The sequence below is a fragment of the Gallinula chloropus genome (assembly GCF_964237585.1).
Source record: "Gallinula chloropus genome assembly, chromosome: 4".
NCBI lineage: Eukaryota > Metazoa > Chordata > Aves > Gruiformes > Rallidae > Gallinula > Gallinula chloropus.
This window is the reverse complement of record NC_140088.1, coordinates 42,632,977-42,659,464: the sequence shown is the minus strand read 5'-3', so window position 1 is coordinate 42,659,464 and position 26,488 is coordinate 42,632,977. Positions and strand designations below refer to the sequence as shown.

Sequence of the window (26,488 nt, the reverse complement as noted above, 5' to 3'; positions counted from 1 at the left end):
AAGCAAAACCCCACCAACAAACAAGCAAGCCAAAATCTAGCTTAAAAGACAAGCCACGGTAGATGGTTCAGCATTACAAAAGCTTATATACTTTAAGGTTTGTGAAACAAAGCCATCCATAAGAAGCACAAAGCAGACTAAATAAAATCCCTAGGATCCTGAAAACACAGAAATACTTCTTCACAATAAATTTCCCTTACAGGTCATTATGTGGCCGTGTTTATCCTTTGCTTGGCAGCCCTGTTTTCTAGCCCCTTCTGCCATCATCTGTCACAACAGGAAAGGTTTCCCCAAAACACCTGATAATCTCAGTCTAGCAGCATAATCTCAGTCTAGCAGCATTAACTGTGTTTTCTAAAAATGAAGGGGTATTTTCTGCAAAATCTGAAAAGAAAACCAAAAAACTCAGCACACAAAAATGACAATAGACTATATTGTAACAGGAGCATGATTAGCAAGAATAGATCACTCATTTGCCTAGCTGTGTCCCACTTCTCTGACAATGAAGAATAAGAGCTATTTCTGAGAGAATCAGAAAAATCCCCAGTTTGAGCAATTATTACATGCAATCATATACCTAAATAGGAAGTTTCATTCTAGGAGGTAAAAAGCCTACAGTGGAAAGCATGAAAATATTAACTACAAAGTGATAGATCAAAGGACCTCTCTTTCTCCCCCTCCCCGCACTATTCCCAAAGGCTGTATTTCTTAAGGACCAAGCAAGTCTGCTTGCCAGGGGCAGCTACTCTACACCCTTTAAAATTATTTCACAAACATTGCAGGAAGGCAACACCATGAGATTGATGGTTATTCATTGGTGGTTACAAATCCAGAAATAAATTTAGGATAGCTAGGTTATCAGACGCACCAGCATTCACCTACAAATATAACCTATGATATATCCTTATATTATATTTCGCAGGCAGAACATAAAGGTCCTCCAAAACTAGAGCAAGACTACCCAAAAAGACAAAAACTGTCCTGTGTCCCCCACCCCCTAAGGCACACATTTCTGCTGAAAAACAAACCATTTATTGGGTTATCTGGGAAGCTACAGGACCAGCAAAGCAAGAGCTGGACAATCTGCAAAGCACATCTAAACAGGAATTACACAAACTCCCAGCTACTTCAAACAGACAACAAATGCCTATCATCGAATCAGGGTCCTGAGATCTTTTCAGTATCAAAGGTTGCTCAGAAAGTGATTCTTTGATCACCTGCATACTGTAATTGATACTTAAAAATCAATAGTTTTTAATAAAATATTAGCTTTCAATCAATATGCACACTTCTATGAAACAGTCAGCACAGGTATAAAAAGGAGATCATTGCAAAGCAAGAAATATTAATATATTATTTCCTTGTGCATAAAATATACCTTTAGATTAAAAAAAGTTAAAACCAATGCCTGCAAAAGCCTTAGTCATACATATTTCTCACTGTCAAAAAAGGCCATCAGCCATAAGCACCATGAACTTCATGGAAAAATTTCTGTTGAGCTTAAGGAGCTTTGTATAATACTTTTGTTTTAGAAATAAAGGCCTTACTCTGGAATCTTAAATCCAAGCAGCAAATACAAAAATACAACAGCAGAGGAGCAACGTACTGCACACTCCACAGATATGCCTGTTGTTTCTTGACAAACTAATCTCATCCACCATGACACTGCCTTCCAGGAGGAAATCCCTGTTACACACTTGTCAAATCCAAGTTAATATCCTGCAAGTTTCTGGCCCTTCTGGAGGTCCAGTGACTGCATCCCTGATCATTTCTACCATTCCTTAAATCAATGTGGTGGGCATTTAGCATTTCCGTCTTCTAATGTGAATGGGCTCCTCTTCCTCTGTATGGGATTTCTTTGGAAGAAATGTATTCGTATGTGCCGTAAACCGTACAGATTTTGGTGGTAGCAGAGTCCAGATACTATACATTGCAACATGTGCAATTGAGGAGCATTTGAGCCTTTTTTCCTGGTATTTCTCAGGAGCAACACCAATGCTCGCTGTTACGGAAAGGAGACAAACCACATAACCCATTCAAGCACCAAAAAGCAAACACACTACAGGGAGCCTGTATCTGGCCATTAGTCAGCCACCTGCCATTTCTCCTTTGTCTAGCTCAATAATGCATTGGGACAAAAAAAGAGGATATAGCAGGGAAAACAAAGAATTTCTACCTACTGCAGGCAATGTTGTGACTGGCTAACCAGCCTTCGGCTAAAGACATTAATGCAAGCCAGGACTCTGAGAATCAATACAGGATGTTTAGACCACATCCATCTGTCTGACTTGCTGACTCCATGCACACTGAACCTCTTACCTAGGACCATTCTTTAGAGCACCTTCCTGGCACCCACCAACAACTTTGCAGCTGAACACAAACCAGGTTCTTTTCTGAGATACCAAAAGTTTGGGGGAAGAGGCCCAGAATTTTCTGAAGGGAACACATCAAGCTACAAGGAAAAGCCCCTTAGAATATTTTTGCACTGTCCAGCCATAAACATAAAATTAGGCTTTTTAGGCTACAGATGAGAAGAAATAAGCATATTTGTGAAAATATACTTTGAATGTTAAAAAGGACTGTAAACAGAAAGGTCAAAGTGTTCTCCGTGTTCACTGAGAGTACAACAAGAGGTGACAGGCTCACATAGTGGTGAGGGAGATTTGGTTGTCATTAAGCAAATCTTTCTAAATGGCTGAATAAGTAGTGGGAGAGGGGAGGGGACAACAAGGGTATGAAGGATTTTCCCTCACTGAAGTTATTTGGGTGTTTTTAAGAGCAGGTAAGACAAAGGATCCTGCCATGAGGAGGAGTGGTGAACCAGATCCCTTCTCTATGATTCACTTGCTTCCACAATTGAGTAGAAGAGTTCAATTCTGTGTCTGTAGAACAGAGAGATTGTTACAAATGGTTTCTAGTAAGAGAAGACAGCGTGATGGAACGATGGACAGAGAAGATTACAAACCCTGACTGTTAGAGCTCCAAAAAGATCAGGAGTTAGTTGAATAAACTCTTTCCCAAAAACAAGTTATATTTTCATCAGCACTTACTGTGGAAGCATAGAAATGGATTTAGTCCTATTGCATCATAGTGCATTAGGTTGAAAGTGACCTTTAAAGGCCATCTAGTCCAACACCCCTGCAGTAAGCAGGGACATCTGTAACTAGATCAGGTTGCTCAGAGCTTCATCAAGCCTGACCTTGAATGTCTCCAAGGATGGGCCCTCCACCACCTCTCTGGGCAACCTGTGCCAGTGTCTCACCACCCTTGTAGTAAAGAATTTAAATCCTGCCGTAAGAGAGCTTAGGTGACATGGAAAGCCTCGCCCTTGCTTGTTCTTTAGACAGACAGCTTCATTCACCAGTCTTGAATGAGTATTAAATAATAATAATAATAATAGTAGTAGTAGTAATAATATTGAAGCATGAGCTTAAGGTTTAAGTTTACATATAACCATAAACATGTCTGTGCAAAACAATTTGAAGCACTAAATTTCTGTGATAGCATACACACCAGTACAAAAGGCTGCAGCTAAGAAATTGTGTAAAAATGCTAATTATGCCTAAGTCAAGAAATACAGCTATCAGCATGATTTGCGGTCAGCCTTTTAATTAATTTTAGTATTAATAAAGTTACAGAAAATCAATGTGTCAAAAGGACTTGAAAGGATTACGAACTACTCTGGACAAATTAGCAACACTTCCATGCCTAGAGCACAGGAAAGCACAAAGATGTTTAATTAAACTATTTACCAGTCAGGAATTTTAAATCACTATAAATATTACATTCTTTAGTACATTTTTTCCTCCGATTGAAAGCAGTTAGGAGCAAATAATATGCAGTTTCCCAAAGGCATTTTTTTTAAAGGAAGGGATGTAAAAAATGTTGCAGTTAAATCCAGTAAGTGAAGGTGAAGTCAGGAACAAAAGAATGTAACATGGCATTTAAAATTAGAGAACTGGGGAATAATTCAGCTCCAAAGTAACAAAAGATGTTACAAAACTGCACGGAAAGAGGAAGGAGATTTATAATATGTGGTTACTCAGGGCCCACACACACTGTGCTTCAGTGAATCGCTATTGTTTCTTGTGAAAATATCAATACCTAAAAAAATAAACCACACTGTTCACTGGATCCTTGTTGGTATGAAGTCTGTGGTTTTGCCACATCTAGTTGTTGTGACTGTTTACTAGACTCTCCAAGGTTGCTACTCTCTCAGCATGAATTGTGGCAAGATATTCCACTCATTTGTGCCCCAGCTTCCCCCTTTCTAAAACAGCAATTAAATACTTATCAGCCTTCTAGGAGTGCATTGAGAAGCTACCTTATCCATGTTAGTACAGCATTCTCTGACAACACAAAAGAACCATTCTTTTTAGTATTATTATAAACAGAGCTTCCCTATGGCAAGAGTGCACTAGTTATCTCTCTGTGGGACTTATCTAAAGCTGAAATGAATGCAGCCAAAAGCTTTCTATTGAGTTAATGGGTGTTGAGTCAAGACCTTCCTGAGAATGAGTCACCTGATGTGGAGTTGCTTCTTTTTTGTTTTGCTGGATTGGCTCAATACTCTTCTGCTGATTTGTCCTGCAGAGCAAAGAAATGCTCTCTGATGCAGGCAATACCCACTGGTGCATAGATTACCTGCTGCTGAACTTGGCCAACAGCCCACTAAGGGACTTGAAACATGTTTCTGCATTTCAAGGCACCTGGAACTAAAAAACATTTCCCTTCCCTGTTCTGGGCACAGAGATGCTATTGACTGCAGTTCAAACAAAAGAGTACTACTTAACACTAGTAGCTAAGCCCTGTCTTACATTTAGCACCTGCCATTAAAGTATTTCAGGAAATGAGAGACCAGTGTAAGGGCATTTTGTGCCTACTGAGTTAATACAAACATAGTGCTGTCGATTCAGGTTGTCTTAAGACCAAGTTCCAAATGCATTTGGTAATGCCCCAGTGTTGCCCTGAAGCAAGAAGACAAGCACGCAGTTCTAGATGCAACTTGTAGCAGGACAATGCGCTGTCCTCAGCATGTAGAGAACAGAGTAGGCTCCAAAAGCAAGGAATGCTTCAGAGCAGTATTGATATGTCAGTGCCAAGTAAAATCCAGAGGGTCCAGATCTGCCTGAGGTCCTTATCCACAGTCATACCCATTGTGATGGGTATCTGCTATCTAATCCATAAATGCTGACACATAGCTATGACCCCAACACAATCAATATTTTCATGGTTCTTTAAAAGTTAGGTAGTGTTAGGCAAGATAACTCACTAATGAGAGTTAGAACAGCAAGATCTAAAGAGAGCTCTTTCCTCCCAAAATACCTGAAAAAACTATCCCACTGCAGAGCTACCTTCACTCCTTACTGACTCAAGACTGGGGTTTTTCAGCTAGCAGACACATCTATCAATTCACCATGGCTCTGGGCCATGATGTGAGCAGTGGTAAAATTTGTTTACTGACCTCTATGAACATTCAAGACCCTGCACAGTACTTTGGAAGTTCAAGTGCCACACCAAAAATATTAATGTTTCTTTCTGGAATGCTAATTTAGTTCACTGAAAAGGAAAAGGTGGCAAAGAGGGTCAGTAGATTAGATGGCAGAAATAGCACTGTCTCTAAAAGAGTGACTGTATTATCAATTGGCTGCCTAAAAGCTTCTATTCAGGTCTTCTTCAAACACATACAGTGGTTCTGGATGAGAGGCCAGTAACCTGCCCTTTGAGATTGCTACTTCACCATTGTGAAACTTGCTGCATTATTAGTATTATTATGGGGTCAACTACACCACCTTGAACCTGACAGGTAAAATGCAGCAACGAAAATCTCAAGGCATCAATTTTAGTGATAGCAAACAATTTGAACATTTGTTCTAACCATAGCAGGAAGTATCTGCGGTTGAGTTGTCTCTCACAGACAGGGGAGGGTTAAGAAGGAAAGAGCAAGAGAAGGGCACTGGTTGGGTTTTTCCCTTGAAATTGAGATTTCTCAGAAGTCTACACTTTTCTATGCTTTAAGCACAACTTTTCCAACGACATGCTGCAGAAGGGCTTGTTCTGAAAGCTGCATCAGATTCAAATCCAGGAGCCACACAGGACAGAAGTAAAGGGTCTGACGCAATAACCTGTCAAAATCATTCCATTTTCTTACTTCTCTACCCACACTGTAAATCTGCATATAAACTGCAGACTAGCATTTAAATTCCAAGACAACTTCTAAACAATGTATTTCTATGTACCATAAATTATTCTACAGAATTAAAATTCAAAATACATCATTCAGTAAATACTTCCTGTTTCTACCATAGATATGGGTTTGCTTTATACAAGTAATTATTACCCATAATTATTTTATTACATGTAATTATTGTAGCAATTCATTGCTTAGAGTAGCTAAAGGTAAAAAGTTCTGTAAACTTCACAAAACGAGGATTGAGAAAGTGCTAAAAGTCCGATATTCAAATATCAGGCAGAACTGCACCAGTCCATGGTAAAATCTGGAGACTAATTCCTTTCACAGGGGAACATCTGTCAGCATAGCTGGATGCATAAAGAAGAGGATGTTTGCATACAGGTTGTACCACATCTTGGCAGAATGTTCTGCTGACTTATGCTGGGTGACCAGGTAACTTTCCATACCATTTCCTGAATAGGTGTCTCCCACGGCAAAATTGGTCAAGTCATTCCCAAGTCCAAAGGAAGTTTCTTCATTTTACCAAAGGGCCACGAGTAATACGTGCAAAGAGGGGAATAAAAATCTCATCACTCTCATTTTAAAGGCCCACTGTCAAGCTCTAGTATATAATAATTGAATAGTTGTCAGAAATAAAAAAAATTAATCCCCCAAAATAGAGCAGTCAGCCCCAGTAGTCCCTACACAAAATGCATTGAGTGACTGCAAGATTTTAGGATGTTTTTAGGAAGTATCCCATGCAGCCCCAAGGAAAATATTGCAAAAAGAAGGATTTTTTTTCAGTGGTTATCACAGATATTAAAGGCCAGGAATCTTTATCATGATTATCACAATTGTCTTCACAGCAAATGCCAACACTACGCAAAACCAAGTCAGACCCACCTACACCGTTTCCTCTTTGTATCAGCATGATATATATAATTAGCCCAAATAATTTACAGCCTATTAAAATGAAACTGCATTTGTTTACTTCATTGAATGGCAGTGGGATATAGAAACTATACATCGTAGTTTCAAACTACAGAAAAACATGTATGTGCATTTTCAAAATCATACCAGAGCAGAGACACAGCCCATCAGAAATAAAGTTATGATATTTTAATTATGCAATTTATACTGCTTCAAAAATACTTCATTAAGATAAATAAAGCACTTTCAATGCAAACTCCCAAACTGGTATGTTAGAAGAAAGCAACCCGTGAGAACTTACTTTTCAACAAGCAAGCAGGGTATAAACCTGTGGAAGTCAATAAAATGCTTTAAATCACTAGATTCCAGTAAATGAGAGCATCTGGATCAGCAAATCTTGCTTCCAGCTTCAAAATGGGCAGACTGTGATTTACTTGAAAACAGATAAACAACCAGCCAGTGTCACAGGAAGAGACTGAAAGCAGCTTCCTACTCCTACTTTTCTTAATAAAACTGCCTTTCACTCAACAACTTAATTAATATTCAGAGTTCAAAGCTCTAGGAATAGGTGAGCAGAAAAATACTAATGTATATCATTGTCGGTGAATGTAGGTTAGAGCCTTACTAGGCTGACTAACCTGTCACAGAATGCCATGGGATGAACCTCAGCACAGCAGGCTTGTGTGAAGACTGAATATTGATTATCTATTAAGATAGCCACTAAATTTTAAACAGTTCAGAACATAATATAGTTTTATACTTCATCTAAAATATTATTTTAATCACTCTGCCTCTGTGACTGCATTTTCTGTGCAATTAGCACAGCTTCCAAAACAGTAGCTTCTTACTGATAAGCACTGAAACTTCAGCTTCTTACTGAAGTTTCTATTCCACGGTTCTCATGATCAGAAATAGGAAATTTCAAAAAATGTTTTGGGAAATTAATTTTCATCAAGAGCAAAACACTGCATATTAGCCTATCTTGAGAAAGATGCAAGATTATAAGAATATTTAAAATTCAGCAATATCCAAATGGATTTCATTTTACTCATTTCAAACTGACCTAGCATTTCAATATTCACTTCATTTCTTTTTATAAAGATAAAACCACTCAATATCATACTGAAATATCTCACTCGGAGCACCAGCCACCAAAGGCCACCAAGCACCGGCCTTTGCAGCAGCAGAGAGCATCTGCTCCGCAGCAGATGGCTTTGTACCTCAATGAATTAGACTCACTTTTCTGAAGATGTGGCATGTCCTGCTCTACAGAATAACTCTGCTTTTAGCTTCACAGCGTAGATAATACATGCAATGCTGGGCATGTGCCCTCAGCACTTCACATTTGAAACTTGTTAACCCTTATCTTGAACTCATTAGAGTCTGACCCCACAGACACAAAATACAGTTGTCATCAGAACGTCAACCCATCTCAGGCTTTCAGATTTGTCCCCAGATGCATGGTTCAATACCAAGATAATTTCTAATTTGTTTTGTTTCATTAAAGAAGAATAAATTTTTAAAACTGAGTAATAGCTACAATCTATATTGCTTGTGCCTGCATACGTCAGTGACAGCGTGAGGGAGAACTAGTTAAGTACTTACTGCCTGATATTATTATTATTACTACTATTATTGAGAGGAAAAGTCTGTATAAACATAAAGCATGGTACGAAAGCAGGATTAGTGCTTCTACTGCACAGTACTTATTTTAAATACACATATTATTATAATGTACTATCATTTCTAGATACATCAGGCAATGAACCAAGTTTCTTCTCATCTGTGCTTTTTAACTGTGACATCTAAAAGGAAGCCCTCTTAGCAAGATAATAAATCTGCAAGAAATACTTATCTCGTTCTGTTATTTTGTTATTCTACCTGTTCTGGATGTTTTTTGTGCATGCGCTCTAAGTGAATGTTCACCCATTACTGTCAAGCAACTTGTCTTACTACTTCACACTTTTTCTGTAAATCACAAACACTCAGCTTTCTAAATCCTTTCCACGCCCAGCAGTACTGCCTTGCTGGAATGAAAGGAACATTAGGAAATTAGAAGTGCACATATGGAAAGCAAGTGCCAGATTATCAAAAACATTTCCTCATCACCGCAAAGGCCACTACCTCACCCACAGCACACTCATTTAGAACAAGATTTAAGGTCTGAAACTTTTCTGACATGGCAGACTGTGAAAGATTAGGGAAAATTCAAAAGTTTACTCAAAAGGTACAGATGATACAGAAATAATGACTCTCAGGGCAAGTAGAAATCTGTTTACAGACAGCTATGTACTATCACCCTCTCTCAGGAGGTGGGTAGTGCTACAACTTTTAAAACTACATAATATTAGCTACAAGGTATCCTGTCATTATGAAAGTCAAGACTCCCTATGACCTCCCACAAGGATAACATGCGCATTACACCATAATTATTCCAGACTGGAAACCATTCTCATATTGAACACTCCTGTGCCATCCTTCCACTTGAGAAAATAGCTCCCCCAATACAATTCTAAGTGTGGTGGTGTGTCAAGATGACTTACTTCCATTTCAGTAAATCTGCCTGGTATTTTCCTCCTTTGCCAGACAGGTGCACCATCAAAGTAATCCTGAGATCAGCCTTTTTAGGGGGTTGTGGTTGAAAGATGTTAGGTACTGTTGGGCCAAGCACTTCAACAGAGATTGCCAGGGAAAGTTCCTTAAAACCCTCTAGATGGAAAGGAGACCTACCCACTTTCCACTAAGACTTTAAGATATTAGATTTCATTTTCCTGACCAGTATTAAACAAGAATCACTGGATTTATTGTCTAATGCTATCACACTTGTTTCTCCTTTCTAAATAATGTGTCATAGTCATGGAGACATTAATCCTCAGCAATATTAATATCAATTTCCAAGCCACCTAACAGGAAATGGTTTTGAGGACTTCATACATTTTCACTTTTGCTTTTATATACTTGTGTCAGCCCTGTCCAGAAAGCTTCTCCTCCTGGATAATTTCTCACATTTCAATCCACTGACCAGCTTCAAACCACAGGTAATAAAATGTTGCTGCTTCTTACTACACATTTGATCTGACCTCGGCCATTGCACCTCATACTCAAGCCACAGTGAAACATGAAGGGCCCGTGTTCTGGTTGACAACATCACTCAGCATGTGCACTACAGGGCTTCTTGAGCCACATTTCAAGCGAAGTCCAATGGGCCCACACATAGGAAAGGTACCTCTCATATCACATCTACCTACCTTGCCTGTGCCTAAGCGTTGTGCCAGTGGAGGGCCCGGTAGCATGTGGGATTCAGTATGGCAGCGAGGCAACACACACACACAACACACAGAGTATACAGAGTGTACTGCTGTACACTTAAAAGCTCACCTGTACAGGAGAAATCATCCACACGTACATATCCCATGACACAGTCACAGCGGTAGGATCCAGGCAGGTTAACACACACCGTATTGGCGTGACAGTAATGCATCTTGGCAGCGCACTCGTCAATATCTGCAGGGAAGAATCAGCAAGGAAACTTACACTCAGGCTTAGTAAAACGACTAACATGACACAATATTAGAATAAGAGAAAATAAATTTCATTTACCACTCCAAAGGCAATCTGTTTTAACTCTAACATTAAACAACAAGGCAAGTTTAGTAGGAAGGTATTCCTTAGGAGAGCTACAATTCCTATATTATAATAATGGGTTTCTTCCACTGTTCTTCATGATTTTATTTTTTTTAAACTCTGGAAAAATAACACATACTTTCTTTTTTTTTTTTTTTCAATTACAATATTAAAATGCAAAAACCAAAGCAGGATTTTCAAAACATAAAATAGTGTTGGAAGTCTGCAACACAGAAAATCTTAATTCTGTCTCATCAGTAAACTAAACCATGAAGGCGTAACAACTGCACAGCACGATATCAGTTGCAGTTCTGGATAGATACGGCATGATGACGTTTGTCAGAGTAATGTAGCAGATTCAACTGCTGAGCTCTCAGCGAGTACTCCAGCCCTCCAGACTCACCTGAGTGCTCTGACAGTGCCCTGTCCGTGAAACACACTTCTATTGCAGGACCTACTGAACAGCACACTGCCAATTCCACATCCCACACAAGCAGAAGATTGAGGCAGTCAACTAAATCCATTTTAACCTGCTCTAAATCATACCAATGGGAGGAGAAAAAAAAAAAAAAAAAAAGAGATGACTAAGGAGCAGTAGAAACTTGACCTCCTATCTCTGTTTGCTTGAGCAATCTCTACTGCTGCTGCAAATCCAAAGTTCAAAACTTTTCACAATAGTGAATCAAACCTATCATTTACTTGCCTGTTTAAATATCCCAAAGCTCTGTGATATTGTAAACTGTAATATCTTCCCCCATCCTTCCCCACAAACCCAGCCATTATACTGAAGAATTCTCTTTGGTTTTCTTCTCAGCAGGATAGATTTTCTGCTTAGTAGGACAGATTTTACATAAAGTAATTCATGGTTTTCAAAAGATTAATTCTAGTGTTACATTGGTCCAGACAAAGGAAGATGAATCAGACTCATTTTTATCTCCTGTGACTTTCTCCTTGATATTGCTTGCTCACATTCAGGAAAGGTATTAATTGACAACACAACCGAAGGACCTCCTCAGCCGGTGGGGTACAGATGAGTTAGTAACCCCACAGTGTGGCCTCCTACCACATTCCTCTGCACAGCCACTTGTAGAAGTCAAGCTACAGTCTCCCATCTGTCTTACCACTTGGTGCTTATGAAGACACAATGGAAGGGCTAAAAGCCATTACTGCCAGAACATCAGGATCTCAGGGTGGAAGGTGGAGGAGTTGAAATGTGCACATACTGAGTTCTTGGTTGCCTAAATTCAGGTATTCTGTTTAACCTCCCTAAAGCGAAGTAGCTGCAGTTGACAAACACACACACTTTCCAGTCTCTAAAAATGAAACACATGCCAGCTGTGCTCACGCTTTCTATACTACAGACATCTGTCCAGTAGGAATGACTAGCTAAATCACTTTGTGTTGGCCACCAAACAGCTGTCAGTTGGCAGTGATTTCTGACTGCTGCCAACTTGGGCTGAATTAGAAATGATGGCCTGGAGACAAAAGACTTTGTATACCACTGCAAACACCTTGAACTATCTCATTCCTGCATTTCTGTTGTTTCTGTTGCAGTGGCACTTGATGAAATGAATTTTAAAAAGTCAGGAGCATCAATACATGGAAGATAAAAGCCAAGAAAAATCCTCCCACATGTCTTGTTATCACACTACTGAGTGCTAGAGCCACTTGGGAAACACTCAGGTGTTGACGTGTGTTCACACTGTTCTGCTTGCAGCCTCTTTTTAATAGGCTTTTGGAGCATAGCTTTGAGGAGTCTTGTTCTTGCATATCTAATAATTTTCTAGCATAAAAAGGAAAAGAACGAAAAGATATCTGAAAAGAAAGCAGGAATGTCAAAACAGCAACCAATCCAACTCAAAATTAACCTTATGTGCTATCCTCTGTCTCCAGCTTCCTCATGGAATTCACTGGACAACACTCCTCTTTCTTCCCCCAAAGAAAAGTGAGAGGATTGAATGTCTCAAAGGTGAAGATGTTTGAACTTTGATTCATTGCAAGCAAGGTCCACATTACTGTAACACAAAATATGAGAAAACCCAGAGATAAAAAGAAAATTCACAGCAGCCTATGTGAAAATATCACTGTGGGAGTATTTCTCAAAAAGAGACTAAGGACTTCAAGTGATGACTTGACTATAAGTAGGGAAACTGAGAACAACTGACACCGAGTTGCTGCAGAAGTCCTTGAGTACGGGAAGAAAAGATTGGTCCTAACAAAGGAAGCAGCAGGAACAAAAGATCCCTCTCTTCAAACTTTGCTCATTTATTTAAGTCTCTTCTCAATCTTTCCTGGTGCATTTTCCATAAGACATTTCAGTATTTCACATTTGCTTTTACTTTTGCAATATTAGCCTTCTACCAACACATGCATTTCCTTTCCAGACAATAATATTGAGAGGTCAAAACTGGCAGGAGCATTTTCTTATTAAAGCCTGTAGGGCAATGCTAAAGCTGTTGTTCCTGGACACACTTCTACAAATTCTTGTAAAAGGTTAGGTATTCATCACAAAAAGCTTTGGGTCTTTACTTAATATTGTTAGAGCAAAATCCATAAAGCACACAGTGGTATATATCAGCTCAGTTGTAATGGAACTCAAATTGTGATTCATGTGTATAGATTGCTTGTCGCATTTGAAATATTAGACCTCATCTTCTAGTGGTCTTTTGAGGTGATAAAAATACATGATTTATGTTTCCCTCTAGACTGGTGAAGTAGTTTGTTTTTCTTTTAAAAACGTATACTTATGGTCTTTAAAATGAGACTTGACACAGCATAATGATCATTCATGTATCACCAGCTTCCATCTACATAAGCTAGGTCTTTGCAACAACAAAGACATTTGGGCTTCAGCTTCTCAGTAAGGTACCATCACATTAGCGACTGCTGCTCTATTGTGTTCAAGCCTCTCCTTAACAGTTGGCAAAACAGGGTTCATTCCCTATGCAGAGCTATCTTTAGCGCAGTACTCACCTACCCTACAGCTAATCAGTTACCACCATTACTCCTTACAACACTTCTGAATAGTTTTTGCAAACTTGCTTCTTATCTTTTATTAGTTGTGCCACTGCCCTCAGCAATGCTATGAGTATGCTGGGACAGAGTACAAGAAGAGTATCTCAGTGGAGATACCTGCTTTGCACCTGACATGCTTTTTGCTGCACAGCAGGCACTCATCATCTCATACCGACTGAGAGAAACAAGATAGGATGGAAAGACAATACACATGATGTTCAAGCGATGGCCAGTGAAAGAGGGTTTATCACCTGAAAACCTACTTTACAAACCATTTTTTCCAGGCCTGACTTGGAATCCTATTGTTAAGTAGAGACAATACTTACAGATGACAATGAGACACCAAATCACAACTAGAGGATCTTTCTATTGTTTGTACCCACCAACAAGTCACATCAAACCTAATTAATCTCCGCTGTAAAGTGGGCACAGTTCCTGTTAATGGCAACGGGAGTTTTGTCCGTTCATCCAAAAAGTGAATGAAAGGTGAAAGGTGAAGAACAGCTCTGGAAAAAGTTTTGATCTCTAATTCATGACTCCCAACTAATGGGGGGTGGAGGGTGCATGAGTTTCCCTCCCTTCTTTTTATTCAAGTTAATATTATGCCGTCACTTGAACTTTATTTACCCTGGTCTAAATAATCTGGATTTTTAAAAATGCAAAATCAATCTGTGTTCTTATTTAAATTTTATAAAATCTTATATACAAAAGTTGATGGAATCATATAAACAATGTTTCCAAAACAGTAGACCTCAAGAGTAGTAGGGCATAAGAGAGGTCCTAAAATTTCAGTCACCCCATGCTTATGTGATAACGAACACATACTATTTTCACTCAACTGACTCAGCATCTCCTTGTTCATTATATTTACTTTTCATTCTCCAAATTCTCCCTGATTCTGTCCTCCTGCTCTCATCTTTCCACTGCCAGACTCACTTGTCTTCATCTCTGCTTACCTTATTTTTTATCCTCCCACTGCCTGTCTTCTTCTGCATATGTCTAACATACCCCATACCTGGATTTGACTTTTAACACAGGATTGCTTTCTCAAATTCTGCAACATAACCCTCAGGGAGCCATAAAGCATTAGACAGCAGCAGTCAGCAGTTCCCTGTGAGCTGGCAGCAGCTCAGCTTCCCTTGGTTGTCTAAGTAAGAAAAGACTAATTATTGGCTGCAAATGTTTAGGCTACCCTTAAAAACTGTTTACCAGCTTGTACTGCTTGATAGCAATTCATCTCCTGCAAGGCAGGGCAGCAGAGCAAACACAGCAGCCCCTCACCATTCCTCTCAGAGGAACAGAGCTGCAGCCCGTTCAGAGGCAGGGAAAAAACCCAAAGCAGATAAACCAAAGGAAAATTTCACTATCAATAAAGCTGAGAAATATTACCCTAATGTCATTAAGTAACCAACTAACTAAAAATGCCGTCATAAATTAGGGATGGTGTAGAATAACCTGGGAATTCATAAGCAATAAAATACCTATCAATATAATAATATCAGGAAATACTATCACTTTGGCTTTTACAGCATCATTAAAAATGGTACAGCCTCCTCCTCTGGGCACCATGTAAGTGTGCTTTACATTGATATATACCTATTTTATGATCAAGACAAGAGTATCAATATTCCAAATCCACTTTATAGCAATTCAACTGCCCCTCTAAAGATGGCAACTATGTAAATATAAGGTTAAACAAATATTTAGCAACATACAGGTACATGCAATGCACAGTCCAGCCCTGAACTATATGTAACATTCCCCAGATCGGACAAAAATAAGAATTCAAATGAAGTTATCTTCCCCCTCTTTATTTCAATACTGTTAAGGTTAAATTATTTTACTAATCACACTCAGGAAAGTAAACAGTCATTCTCAAAAAAAAAGAATCACAACAATTTTGCCTTAAAAAAATGAAAATTAAAAAAAAAATAAAGCTTTCCATAACCTGAGTCTCCAATGATCTGACCAACTCCTTGGAACCAGGATATTTCAGCTACAGTCATTTTGGTCACCATTCCTCAAAATATCACCATCCTATTATGAATGACAACATCAGACTCTATAAAACTTGCTGTCCAGACTATCCAGTGTCCCTCTAAGGGAAAAGATTTCCCTTTTATTATTCCACTAAACTCTGCTACTCTCAAAGGAAAACTGAAAACTTGCAGTTCCACTCTCCCTTGCGCTTCCCATCATTACACTGGCAATTTAGGATGCATTATTAAATGTCTGTGTGGTTGTTTTGGGGCAGATCGTCCTCAAGAGCCTTGAAATCTGTTAGGATAAAACCGGTTTATTTAAACTGCACTTTCTGTAAAAGATCATTTAAATCCATTAGAAAGCTGCCACTGATGTGTTAGCATTAAGGAAAACACAAGTAACGTGGTGGTGTTTTTAACAGAAAGGAGCTGTTGCCTTAACCCTAAGTGAACAACTGCATTCGTTTGATAAATACATTAATAGAAAATGTTCCCAGACTTATAAATATTACTTCTTCTAAAATGTTTGTAGCTATAAGCTCTTAGGGATGGTTGATAACTTATTCAGAAGGTATCTCTGACAGTTGCAAATAAGTTATTTTTAAAAATACGCAGCCAGAATTCATATATGATAATGCAGCTTAGAGAACACAGATTAAAAATAATCACAAAAAGCAGAATGAAACATTTGGGGGAACAGGTTTTGGCTAACGGCAGCAGCTCAGTCATTTGCTCAAACATGCCAAAGCAAGTAGCAAAAACAAGTCAAGATTCTTCTTGTATAATAGCAGCCTCTATGATGCTTAGCACTTAACTGAAGTTAGGAAAGATGGCTTTATCCAGGATTATTCAAGGCTTTTAATTTTCTTTTTCTAATTCTTCTTTGAAAATATACTGATAATTGTCTTAAAATGCAAGGCAGAAAAAAAGAATACTAAGTGCTGTGCCTGAGAGGATGTAAAGACTTTTTCTTAAAGATGCTGCTTAATTTGCTCTTCCACTAAGTGGCTTATGAAAGACTATGGAAGGAGCAAGCTACTTCTCAGCTTCAGGGTCTGCCTGGCCAGCCAGATTCAGAACGCTTACCCAAGTCAGTGCCACCATCCCTGCTCTTCAGGTGCTCTCTGGCCTCTTGGATTCAATCAAGTGTCTCCATTTCTTTCTCTTTCTCTGTGGATTCTGAGGAACATTCATTATGTCCTCTCAATGACATTACAGTAGAGAGGTGTTTCATCAATCCCAGGGACTTCAGCATACTCGGGAATACCAGCAGCTACATCAAGAAAGAATTCTATATATATCAGGGAAATCGCCTGGTATCTATCAGAAGAAAACCCAAACACTTATGTCCTCTTGATCTGTATTAAGCCCTCTGAACAATCAAATGTAAGATGCAACTGATGATGATTATGAGACCAGCCCAAGTAAAATGGAGTTAATCCCAAATAAACTGGTGCTGGCTCTGTGGAAGATGGTGGCTCTGGGAACTTTGCAGGAAGAAGCATACAAAAGAAGTTTTCCACTCATTGGTTGAGAGTACACAGGGATTTTCACAGGTAACTATCACAGGAACTATCACTGTACCCCTCGAGAACAGGACTACACAATGAACCAGTAGGGATCTGAGCTACCTCAATCTATAGCCACAGTAATGCTGCTGACAATATTGCCGGTGACACTGCAGTAAAAGATAAATTCAGAGAAAGATAAAAGGCAAACCCAGGAAAAGGCATGCAATTTGAACGCGATGCATTCTGAAATCTTCTTTTATAAAACTGTGAAATTAGAAAAAAGCCCCTGTAGCTCTAAGTCCCACAACGGCATTAGCTTGTTCTTTCATATTATCTTAAAAACAGCTCCAAAAACTGTTTGCTATTCTTTTTTATTCACTTTTAGAAGTGGCATGTTCACTAATTCACATTATAAACCCTTTCATCCATCACCCATACTTAGTCAAAGTTAGGAAATAATCATACATTTTACCTTTCTCAGAACAGAAGCTTTTTTAAGGCTTCACTCCGAATGTTAGCATTCCATTTCTGGAACAAATAAAAATGCCCACAGATGTGTTAAGCAAGATGTTGGGGTACCCAACGTTCATCTTTATAAATGTAACAAATGCCTACACGGGTGTAGGAACATGTATCCCAATAAAGAAAACATTGCTTAACTTCACCACAGTAATTATGTTTGCCAGTTCATCGGAGAAGGAACAGTATACAAAACACTAAAAGCCACTGGCTCTCTCCATCCTGCACTAGGCAACAGACTGTGAAAAAACAATGACATTCCTCCCTAGGCATCCTATATATCTTTCCCTAAAGCAGGAGGTGCATTGGAAATCTCCTAGCTGTTGAGAAGGAGATGGTAAAAAAAACCCCAATGTTTATCATAAGGCTTGTGGGACAAATTCTTGCCACCAAGGATAATATGATAAGCCAAACTGTAAGCTGTGAGCTATACTCTGTCTGTCAGCACCACACAACTCTGGGCAGCTAAGAGCTTTAAAGTTTGGAATCAGCAACTTGACACTGTTCTCCATTCCTTCCTCACTAAAAGCTGGAGTAGGATGATCTGGGTTTGATCTGCACCATTCCCTGAACAGGAATACATGTCTCATACAATGAATTTGTCCAGGGCAACTAAAACATGAGTATCTGTAAAGTCTATTCCCCTACATAAATGGTGCAATGCAATTTGCCTATCTGGGACACGCAGGAAGTTAAACCGCCTTCCCCTGGCTACAACCCACGACAGAAACTTCAATTACTACAGGAATTTGCAGTAGGAAGACTTATATATAATAAATCTAACTGGACTACTCTCTCTTAGTATTTAGTACCACCATTTTTCTTCTTCAAAGGCTCTTAATGCACAAGAATTCATTCCAAATCTAACTACTTCATGCTCGGGTGTAAGAGTTACCATTACATAAGTCTACGTCAAATGAAAGGTTATGCTACTACTGCTTCCAAATATATTACAGCCCATTAGAAAACAAAGCAATATAAACACTTCACTCTTACCAAAACAGCTCTGTTCCCTAGAAAGATTGCCTCTAGTTTACTGGTTACATAAACGTAGCCCCCAAAGCCCTGCTTGCTTTGGCTTTGATTTCACTTAGGAAACAAACTCCTTTTGGAGTTATCTCAGTAAGCACTGATGAAATAAATACTGCTCTTGAAAAAGCAATGTCAGGTTTCTGTAACAGATTCCCCTATTTATCAATCATTATTTTTTAATCTGTCTAAGCATTCTCAGAGAAACCAGTGATGCTTATATGGGGACAAGAGAGGAAGGGAAAAGGTGAGGCAAGCATTGTTTTTCCTCTAATCTTCTGTTCACCTACGTTAGCAAAATAATATGATACACTGAAATAAGCATATCCATTTTCATTCAGCTAATACCTTACCTCTTCAATCCCTTCTATCTGATTTTACTAATGGCTGAGGGTGAACAATGGATTACTGTATCAAATCAAGCAATTCTTTCTTCATACCCCTGTACTGAGAGCAGTTACATTAAATACCTGGTTCCAGCAGCACTGGTCTATATCGTCACCCACAATTTTTGTTTCACTGTTCTATTTTTATCCCTAATTCTCTTACCCAGTTTGTCGCCTGTGATATTGACTGGCTTTATTCTTTCAAATCCACACAGATGCTATCTTCAAATGATAAATTGTAGAAGGCAACCCATATAATTGATCTAGAATCCCTGTGCCCACGGCAACCTTTTACTGTGCCATTTTGAAGGACATTGTATCTCTCTGAAAAATTAAATGCTGATGAAAACCGTATGCTTAGGGATTTTGGGGAGGTTGGGGGTAGGATGGGGGTGTTGCTTTTTCCATTTCTTAGAAAAAAACCCCCAACCCTAAAGCAACAAATAATACAACATTAATTTTCACACTAAATTTATTTACTCGGTGACCATTTGTGCAGTGCAAAGCAGCACACAGTTAATGGAAAAAACACTGTCCCATGTTGTAAACATTCACTGTGCCTCTATGTTGATGGCCTTCACAACACTATTTGCATTTTCCTAAATGTTCTCTCTCAACATTTTTTTCAACCATTCATTATTCATCTGTTTCCATCACATCTTGTTCCTCCAACCATCTCTGCTGAAAAATCCATGTGGAAACATTGAACTCACCATCACTGCAAAGTTGGCAACTATGCCTCTTCAACCCCACATAAGCCAAACCAGGCGGTTTCACATGATAGAGGATTCACTGATTTTATTTTCATGGGGCCAGACTATTCCCTGTTAATAAGTTCCACACAGGGTTAGAGACAAATATCTTATTCAAGATGAAAAAATTATAGATGGTTGTGGAACAGTTCCTTTCCTAGTACTCCCCTAAGCCATGCTAAACACCATTTTTTATTCTACATCATTGCCACACAATCTAGTTATTGTTTGTGCTGCCTTAAATTTAATTTAATCTATAATGTAAAAATAAATAAATAAGAAAACATCAGCAAAGGAAAACCATCTAATTTTCAATATTATAAATATTTTTCCCTAGAAACATAACCTTAATTGACATAACTGAAGAGTGCAAGATGCATTTCTCATCTAAGCAAATATGGTAATCAGGTGTGATTTATAGCATGAGTTACTGGAAGAGGCATTTCTGGTTTGGAGATTGCAATAATACTGCATTCCTTCAGCATTACTTGAGGTGAGTTAAACAGGAGGAACACTAAAAAGGGGCAGGGGAGAATCCAGCAGTTGATTGTAAAAATAATCTATCTGCAATCCTAATTCCTGCCTCAACACTTAGTATGAAGTTTTAAGTGTTTTGCTTTTGGCTATGAAAATGAACTGGTTGTTTAACGCTTTCCCCTTTCACAACATACTCAAAGTTTAGCTGCAGTTAAAAAAAATAATTCGGACACTCAGGTCCTTATTATTTAATTTCTAATCACTCCACATCTGAATTACTATATCCATTAGCATCACAGTAAGTCACTGATGTCTCTACCCACGTTTCCTTTATCAGTATCAACTACTGAGGAATGCATTCACACAGATTCCGAGTTCCACCAAGACCAGTTGTCAGAGCACAAAGAAAGGATGGAACAGAGATGCTGACCAAATCCTTCCTGGCCATGAAAGCAAACTGCAAACACTTCTGTTGCTTGGTTGACATAACAGAAGATCTTGAATGAGCATGTGCCCTCCTGCAAAAGGTCATACTGCAAACAAGCTTTCCGAGACTCTTCCAGAAACAGGGTTTTAATTTGTAGTACACAGCACCCTGACCTTTGGGAGTGGAGGTCAGGAACAGAGGCAGCATTGTGTTATTATTTGTGACACTAAATTACTATTTTCTTGCTAACATCATTATGTACATTTCCTAGCATGTTATTAGCAATAAGTCCCAATTCCAGCATGACTAAGAAAGGCTTTTATCACCTATAAGCAGTTCTCTCAAAACCCAGCAAAATTCTGTGAAACACAGACCGGGTACAGCAGGGCAGTGGCAGAAGGTTGCAGTAATCCTCATGAAAGTGAAGGGAAAGACTCTGAGTTCAATGGGGCGCAGGGAGGGGCAGGGAATGGGGACTTCAGTCAGTTCCTCACAAGTTGTTGCCCTTCATAACCATATGCTTAGGGATTTGGGGGGCAGGGGGGTAATGTTCATCACACCCTTCCCCTGCTGTACTGTGGAGTCCCACCCATGGGAGACAGTTCTTCACAAGTCCTGAATCAAAGATCTCATGCTGAATGAGAAAAGGAGAGTTGAACCAACATTACTGCTTTCAAGTCCTGTGCTCGACCTCAATTTTTTAAGCTAGATTAGGTTTTATTAAAAAACAAACTAGTAACTCCTGGATTGCTGTTGATGAAAACTTCATTTTTTTTGTTCCTGGAGAGAAACATTATAAAAATAGTACAAGCTTTCACTATCAATATTAAGATAGGTCTAAAATGCATTTTCACCAGCTCTAAGATGCAAGATTCTTGCTTAATCTCAATGGTCATTCTACATTTGTTGTAAATAAACTACAGGAAAAAAAAAACAAAATTCAGTGCAAAAGATCATATCTAATGGTTTCCAAAACTTTCTCTTCACATACATTGCAAGCTACTGTTCTTTTATTACCAGCAACGTAAACAATTCACTTTGTAGCACCCAGCATGAAGTCAGCATCATACCACAGCCAGAGAGGACACCACCTGCTTTATGAAAACATGCTACCATCACCAGAGACTTCTAAAAACACGACAGGTGATGACTGTCAAAGTAAAGCTACCCCACATAGAACTCACGTGATTATAAAGACCCTACTTTGAAGTGTCTCTGAGATTTGTTTTCTTAACACAAAGTTTCTGGATTTTGTTATTGAAAAAAATAAAATTGAGAACACAAAGCGCACATCAGTGCATATCAACGCATCGAGACCAGCATATAATAGTGAATGCCAACTTGTAGCTGCCAAATGGTGGCCAAATTTGTAGCTGCTGGTAAAGAGAGCTTGCAGGCATCCGTGGGACTTGTTCCCCAACAAGCCTGGATGCTGCAGATTACTACATGACCCTCGAATCCTTGACAAAAGGTGTTTTACAAAATAAATGTTTAAACAAAAGTTGTTTTTAAATGTCTCTCTTCTTACCTTAAACTCCTGGATTAAGCTACACTGTTCCACTCATCTGTGCTCTGTTCACACGTCCCAATCTTGTGGTATCCTTTGCTTTCCTAAACTGCAATCTTGTCTATCTGCTATTGCTAGGATAAATGGCTGCCAAAAATTACTCTTACCAGCCAGTCTACAGGAGAACCTGTAGGTGCAATGCTTTTTCAGTGAAAGTGTAGACAGACTGACATCTGGTCCATTCACCAGCATCTACCAGAAATAGAGCAGAAAGGCACACCCAGGGGTAGAGGACACAACCTCTCACAGATGTGCATCCCTGTACAGCAGCACACAACAGCCTCCATGAAGGCAAAGACCATGAAAACCTCCTCTTTACAAGAGAAACAACAGCGCTTTTAGGATTGCTGTAAAGAGAAGCAAGGGGAGAAGTCCCTGCCTGTATTTCCATCTTTAATGCGGGCCTCTTGATGGAAAGCAGAGAAAAGCATCTCAAAACAGATTCAGAATAACAGCATTCATAGAGAAGGAGAACATTAATGTTTGGGGAAAGGCAGAAGAAAAATAGAAAAAAAAATAAAAAAAGAAGAGATGAAACTGAGCTAGAGAGGGAAGTAAGAGTCTAGATGTTAGGTTAACCGTCCAAGGAGCACATACTGTTAGGGAACAAAGGGGTCAGGCTAAAGGTCCTGATGATGGGCTGGAAAACAAGACTGAGATGGCTATATAACTGAAAGAACACAAACACAAACCATTCAATTTCTACAACAGCCAAAGCCCTTGTACCGCCATACAAGGGTGTTTTCCCTCCTAAAAACCATAAATATAGCAGCTCCTTCTGCTGAGAAAGTGTAGAAAGAGAACAATTTGAAAAGGTATGTCATGATCACGGAGACCACATGACTTTCTGTAGAAAATAAACTCTTACTTTATTGTGTTTGTGTGGCAAGGTTTTGGTAACTTGGGAGCTGTAGGAGTGGCTTCTGTGAGATGATGTCAGGAGTTTCCTCCATGTCTGACAGAGCCAATGCCAAGTAGCTCCAAGAAGGACCTGTCACTGTCTGAAACCGAGTCAAGTGACATCAGTAATGCCTCTGTGATAACATATTTATGAAAGGGTAAAAAAACACTGCAACAGCTGGTGATACCAAGGTCAATGAGGAAGTAAGGGTAGGAAAAGGCCCACACTGGAGCAGTTCATGAAGAACTGGAGCTCATGGGAAGGACCCAAATTTGAAAAGTTCATGAAAGACTGCCTCTCATGGAAGGGACACCATGCTGGAGCAGCGGAAGAGTGTGGGGAGGAAGGAGAGGCAGAGACAACACATGATGGACTGTATGTCCCATTCTCCATCCCCCCTGTGCTGCTCTGGAGTAGGAGGTAGAAGAATCATGAGTGAGGTTGAGCCTGGGAAGAAGGGAGGGATGGAGGAAAGTGGGTTTTAGATTTATTCTTATTTCTCCTTATCTTATTCTGATTTTGTTGTCAATAAATTAAATTAATTTTCCTCAAGTCAGGTCTGTTTTCCTCAAGATGGTAACCAACAAGTGATCTTCCTGTCCTTATCTCAACCCAGAAGCTTTTCAGTGTATTTTCTCCCCCATCTTGTTAAGGAGGGGAAGTGACAGAGCAGCTTGGTATGCACCTAGCAGCTAGCCAAGGCAAACCCACTTAATTCACTTATCACTTTAAACTAAGAATTTTATTTCCTTTAGCCTGTGAAAAAGTAACTTAAGCAATTATGTCACATTTGGTATCTCCCAAGCAGTGAAGAATGAAGAATCAGAGACACATTTAAAAAGGGAAGTCAAAATCAAGTTTTTTCAAGTTTCCACTCTACTTAAGTCCTCTAAGAATGATGCTAATAACTATAATTTTAACAACGGATAGATGCAATTTTAATTAGTTAGGCATTGTTTTTTATTAAGGTGAGTGATGTACTGAAACCCTATTAAGTCATAAACCCACCATTTAACAGAACTCACAGCCTTCTTGAGGCAATTCACTTGACATTCTATTAAATCAAAGGAAAGGTGTGACTACTGTATCTAGGCTGCATCCATATTTCTGGGTATAATAAATGTCAAGGAAAAATTAGTTATGCAAAATAACAAGATCTGTACACTGAGCACATGCTGCTTTCTCACAAAACATTGATATTCAAGATTTCTTTTTAAAAACTCATCTAACTTCTTCCAACAATGAACAGCTTCTTGTCATCCTGTAGTACTTTCACAAACCCAAATATAAATCAGTGAAATAATCTAACAACACAATAGACCGATCAATCCTATGTTCTAACAATGATTAATTTATATAGAAATTTCTCCTTAACAATCAGTTTCTATTTACCTTCCAGTGTTTCAGAAACCCTCATAACTCTGTTCCTTAGCTCTACCTTCTCATTATCTTGGCAGCCCTAAAACACTTCTTTTGTTTTGTCCACAAACCTGAATTCACAGAAAGCTGCTCTCTGACTGTTCACACATAGATTTGAAGACAGTTATGTTCATTAGATCTCCTCAGCCAAGCCACACATATCCAACTTTTGGTCTTGCCTCATAAATCAGTTCCTACAATCCCTTCATCATTTTTACAGTCCTTTCTGAATAGCTTTCTATTTATTAATTTTAAATTATCTAACTGCATGTGTCATTTGCCTCAACGTGTCACATGGTTTGAACTCTGCTTCTGAATCTTCACAAAGATTTTGGAAGGGTAAAATCAGATACTGCTTTGACATTGGGAAATTATCACAGAACTAGATTCTCTTTAAAAAGTTTTAGACAAGACATGACGTAAAAAAATCCTACAAGAATAGTGAAATCACTGTTAAATCATTCTGAGATTTACAAAGTATCGTAAAGAACTCCTAACCAAAGAAAGGTTGGTAAGAATTTGTTATAAATATAGTTACATAGCATGTAATTTCCACTGATTCTAGGTTATACAAATTCTCTTGCTGTTTTTCAACTAGGTACTAGATTCTTGTACGCTGATAAATGCCCCATAATTCGGCTATTCATTAAAATACAAGGAAGACACATCATCCCAAGGATGATGGGCAGAGAATGTTTCTCTTTGGCTCAAGGACAAGATTCAGCTCATGAGGTGCACTAGAATATCTACATGCCTAATCATCAGCTGGTTAAAAAGAAAAAAAAAAAAGGGAGAGACAACTGACATCTGCACTAGTTTTTAAAAATGGGGTACACAATGTGAATTCAAACAATCCACAACTCCCTCAGGCAGATGCAGGAGGGGCTATGTTGCCTGTGTATTGCTTTAAAACCCTGAAGTCTCTATCTGGGCATCCTAAGCACAGGCATGTAATTAAAGGGGCATCACACACTGCAATTTGTTCAGGAATCAGTAACAAAAGATAAGCACTAACACACAGCAGATAAAAATTGAAAAGCATCCATCTTCATTCAGTCACAGGGAGTTTTTAAGACCTAGCTAGTAAATACTAAGAGCACATTCCAGGATATTATTACCCATATGCTAAAATCTATATTTGGTTCTATCTTAGTGAATTAATTTGTTGCAGTATCACATATTAAAACATCTGATTAGCCATGTTGCTGATATAACAATAATAAAATATTTTAATAATAATTCAGATATCTACTGGCAGATGAACAGCTTGTTTCCGAGGTGACCAAAGTGAATCGTTATTCCTCACTAAATTTCCTTTAGGTATAGCAACTTGTTACTACCTTGCAAAAAAGAAATTCTTCCACTCACAGCATCTTTCAAATTGCTGCCCCTCTTTTTCTCCTGGTTTGTTGGGAGGTTTTTTTAGTTCTCTTGCTGTTTCTCTGATGAGAAAACTGTTCCTATTCCTGAGTACAAATCTCACTGGCTTATATTTTTGCAGTGTTGCAATTTATCAATCTTCTTTTAGCCTGCCATTTTATCTAGTATCTATGTAAATAAATACTGATAGTTGATGTCTTACAACCAACCCAAAAGGCCCAGACATCTTGAAGGCGTAAAGGAATTGGTTCATCAGTAGCTATCGATGCAAACTGATATACAATGTGAAGAAACATGTATTATGGCTTAAAAAAATAGTTTCTCAGACCTCTGAATTCAGCCATAAGCCACAGTAGATGCATTTCTGATCTCAAAAGTGATCTGGAGAGATATAATT

The 26,488-nt window shown here is 38.7% G+C and overlaps 1 protein-coding gene across 1 annotated transcript in view; it reads right to left on the bottom strand.

Moving 5' to 3' along the window:
- NELL1 (neural EGFL like 1) overlaps positions 1–26,488 on the bottom strand; it is a gene marked incomplete at both ends in the record, with an annotated part of 287,941 nt that overhangs the window by 139,632 nt on the left and 121,821 nt on the right. The window contains one exon of the mRNA XM_084263433.1: positions 10,481–10,606. Coding sequence (XP_084119559.1) covers positions 10,481–10,606 — 126 coding nt within the window. The remainder of the gene's footprint in view (positions 1–10,480; positions 10,607–26,488) is intronic.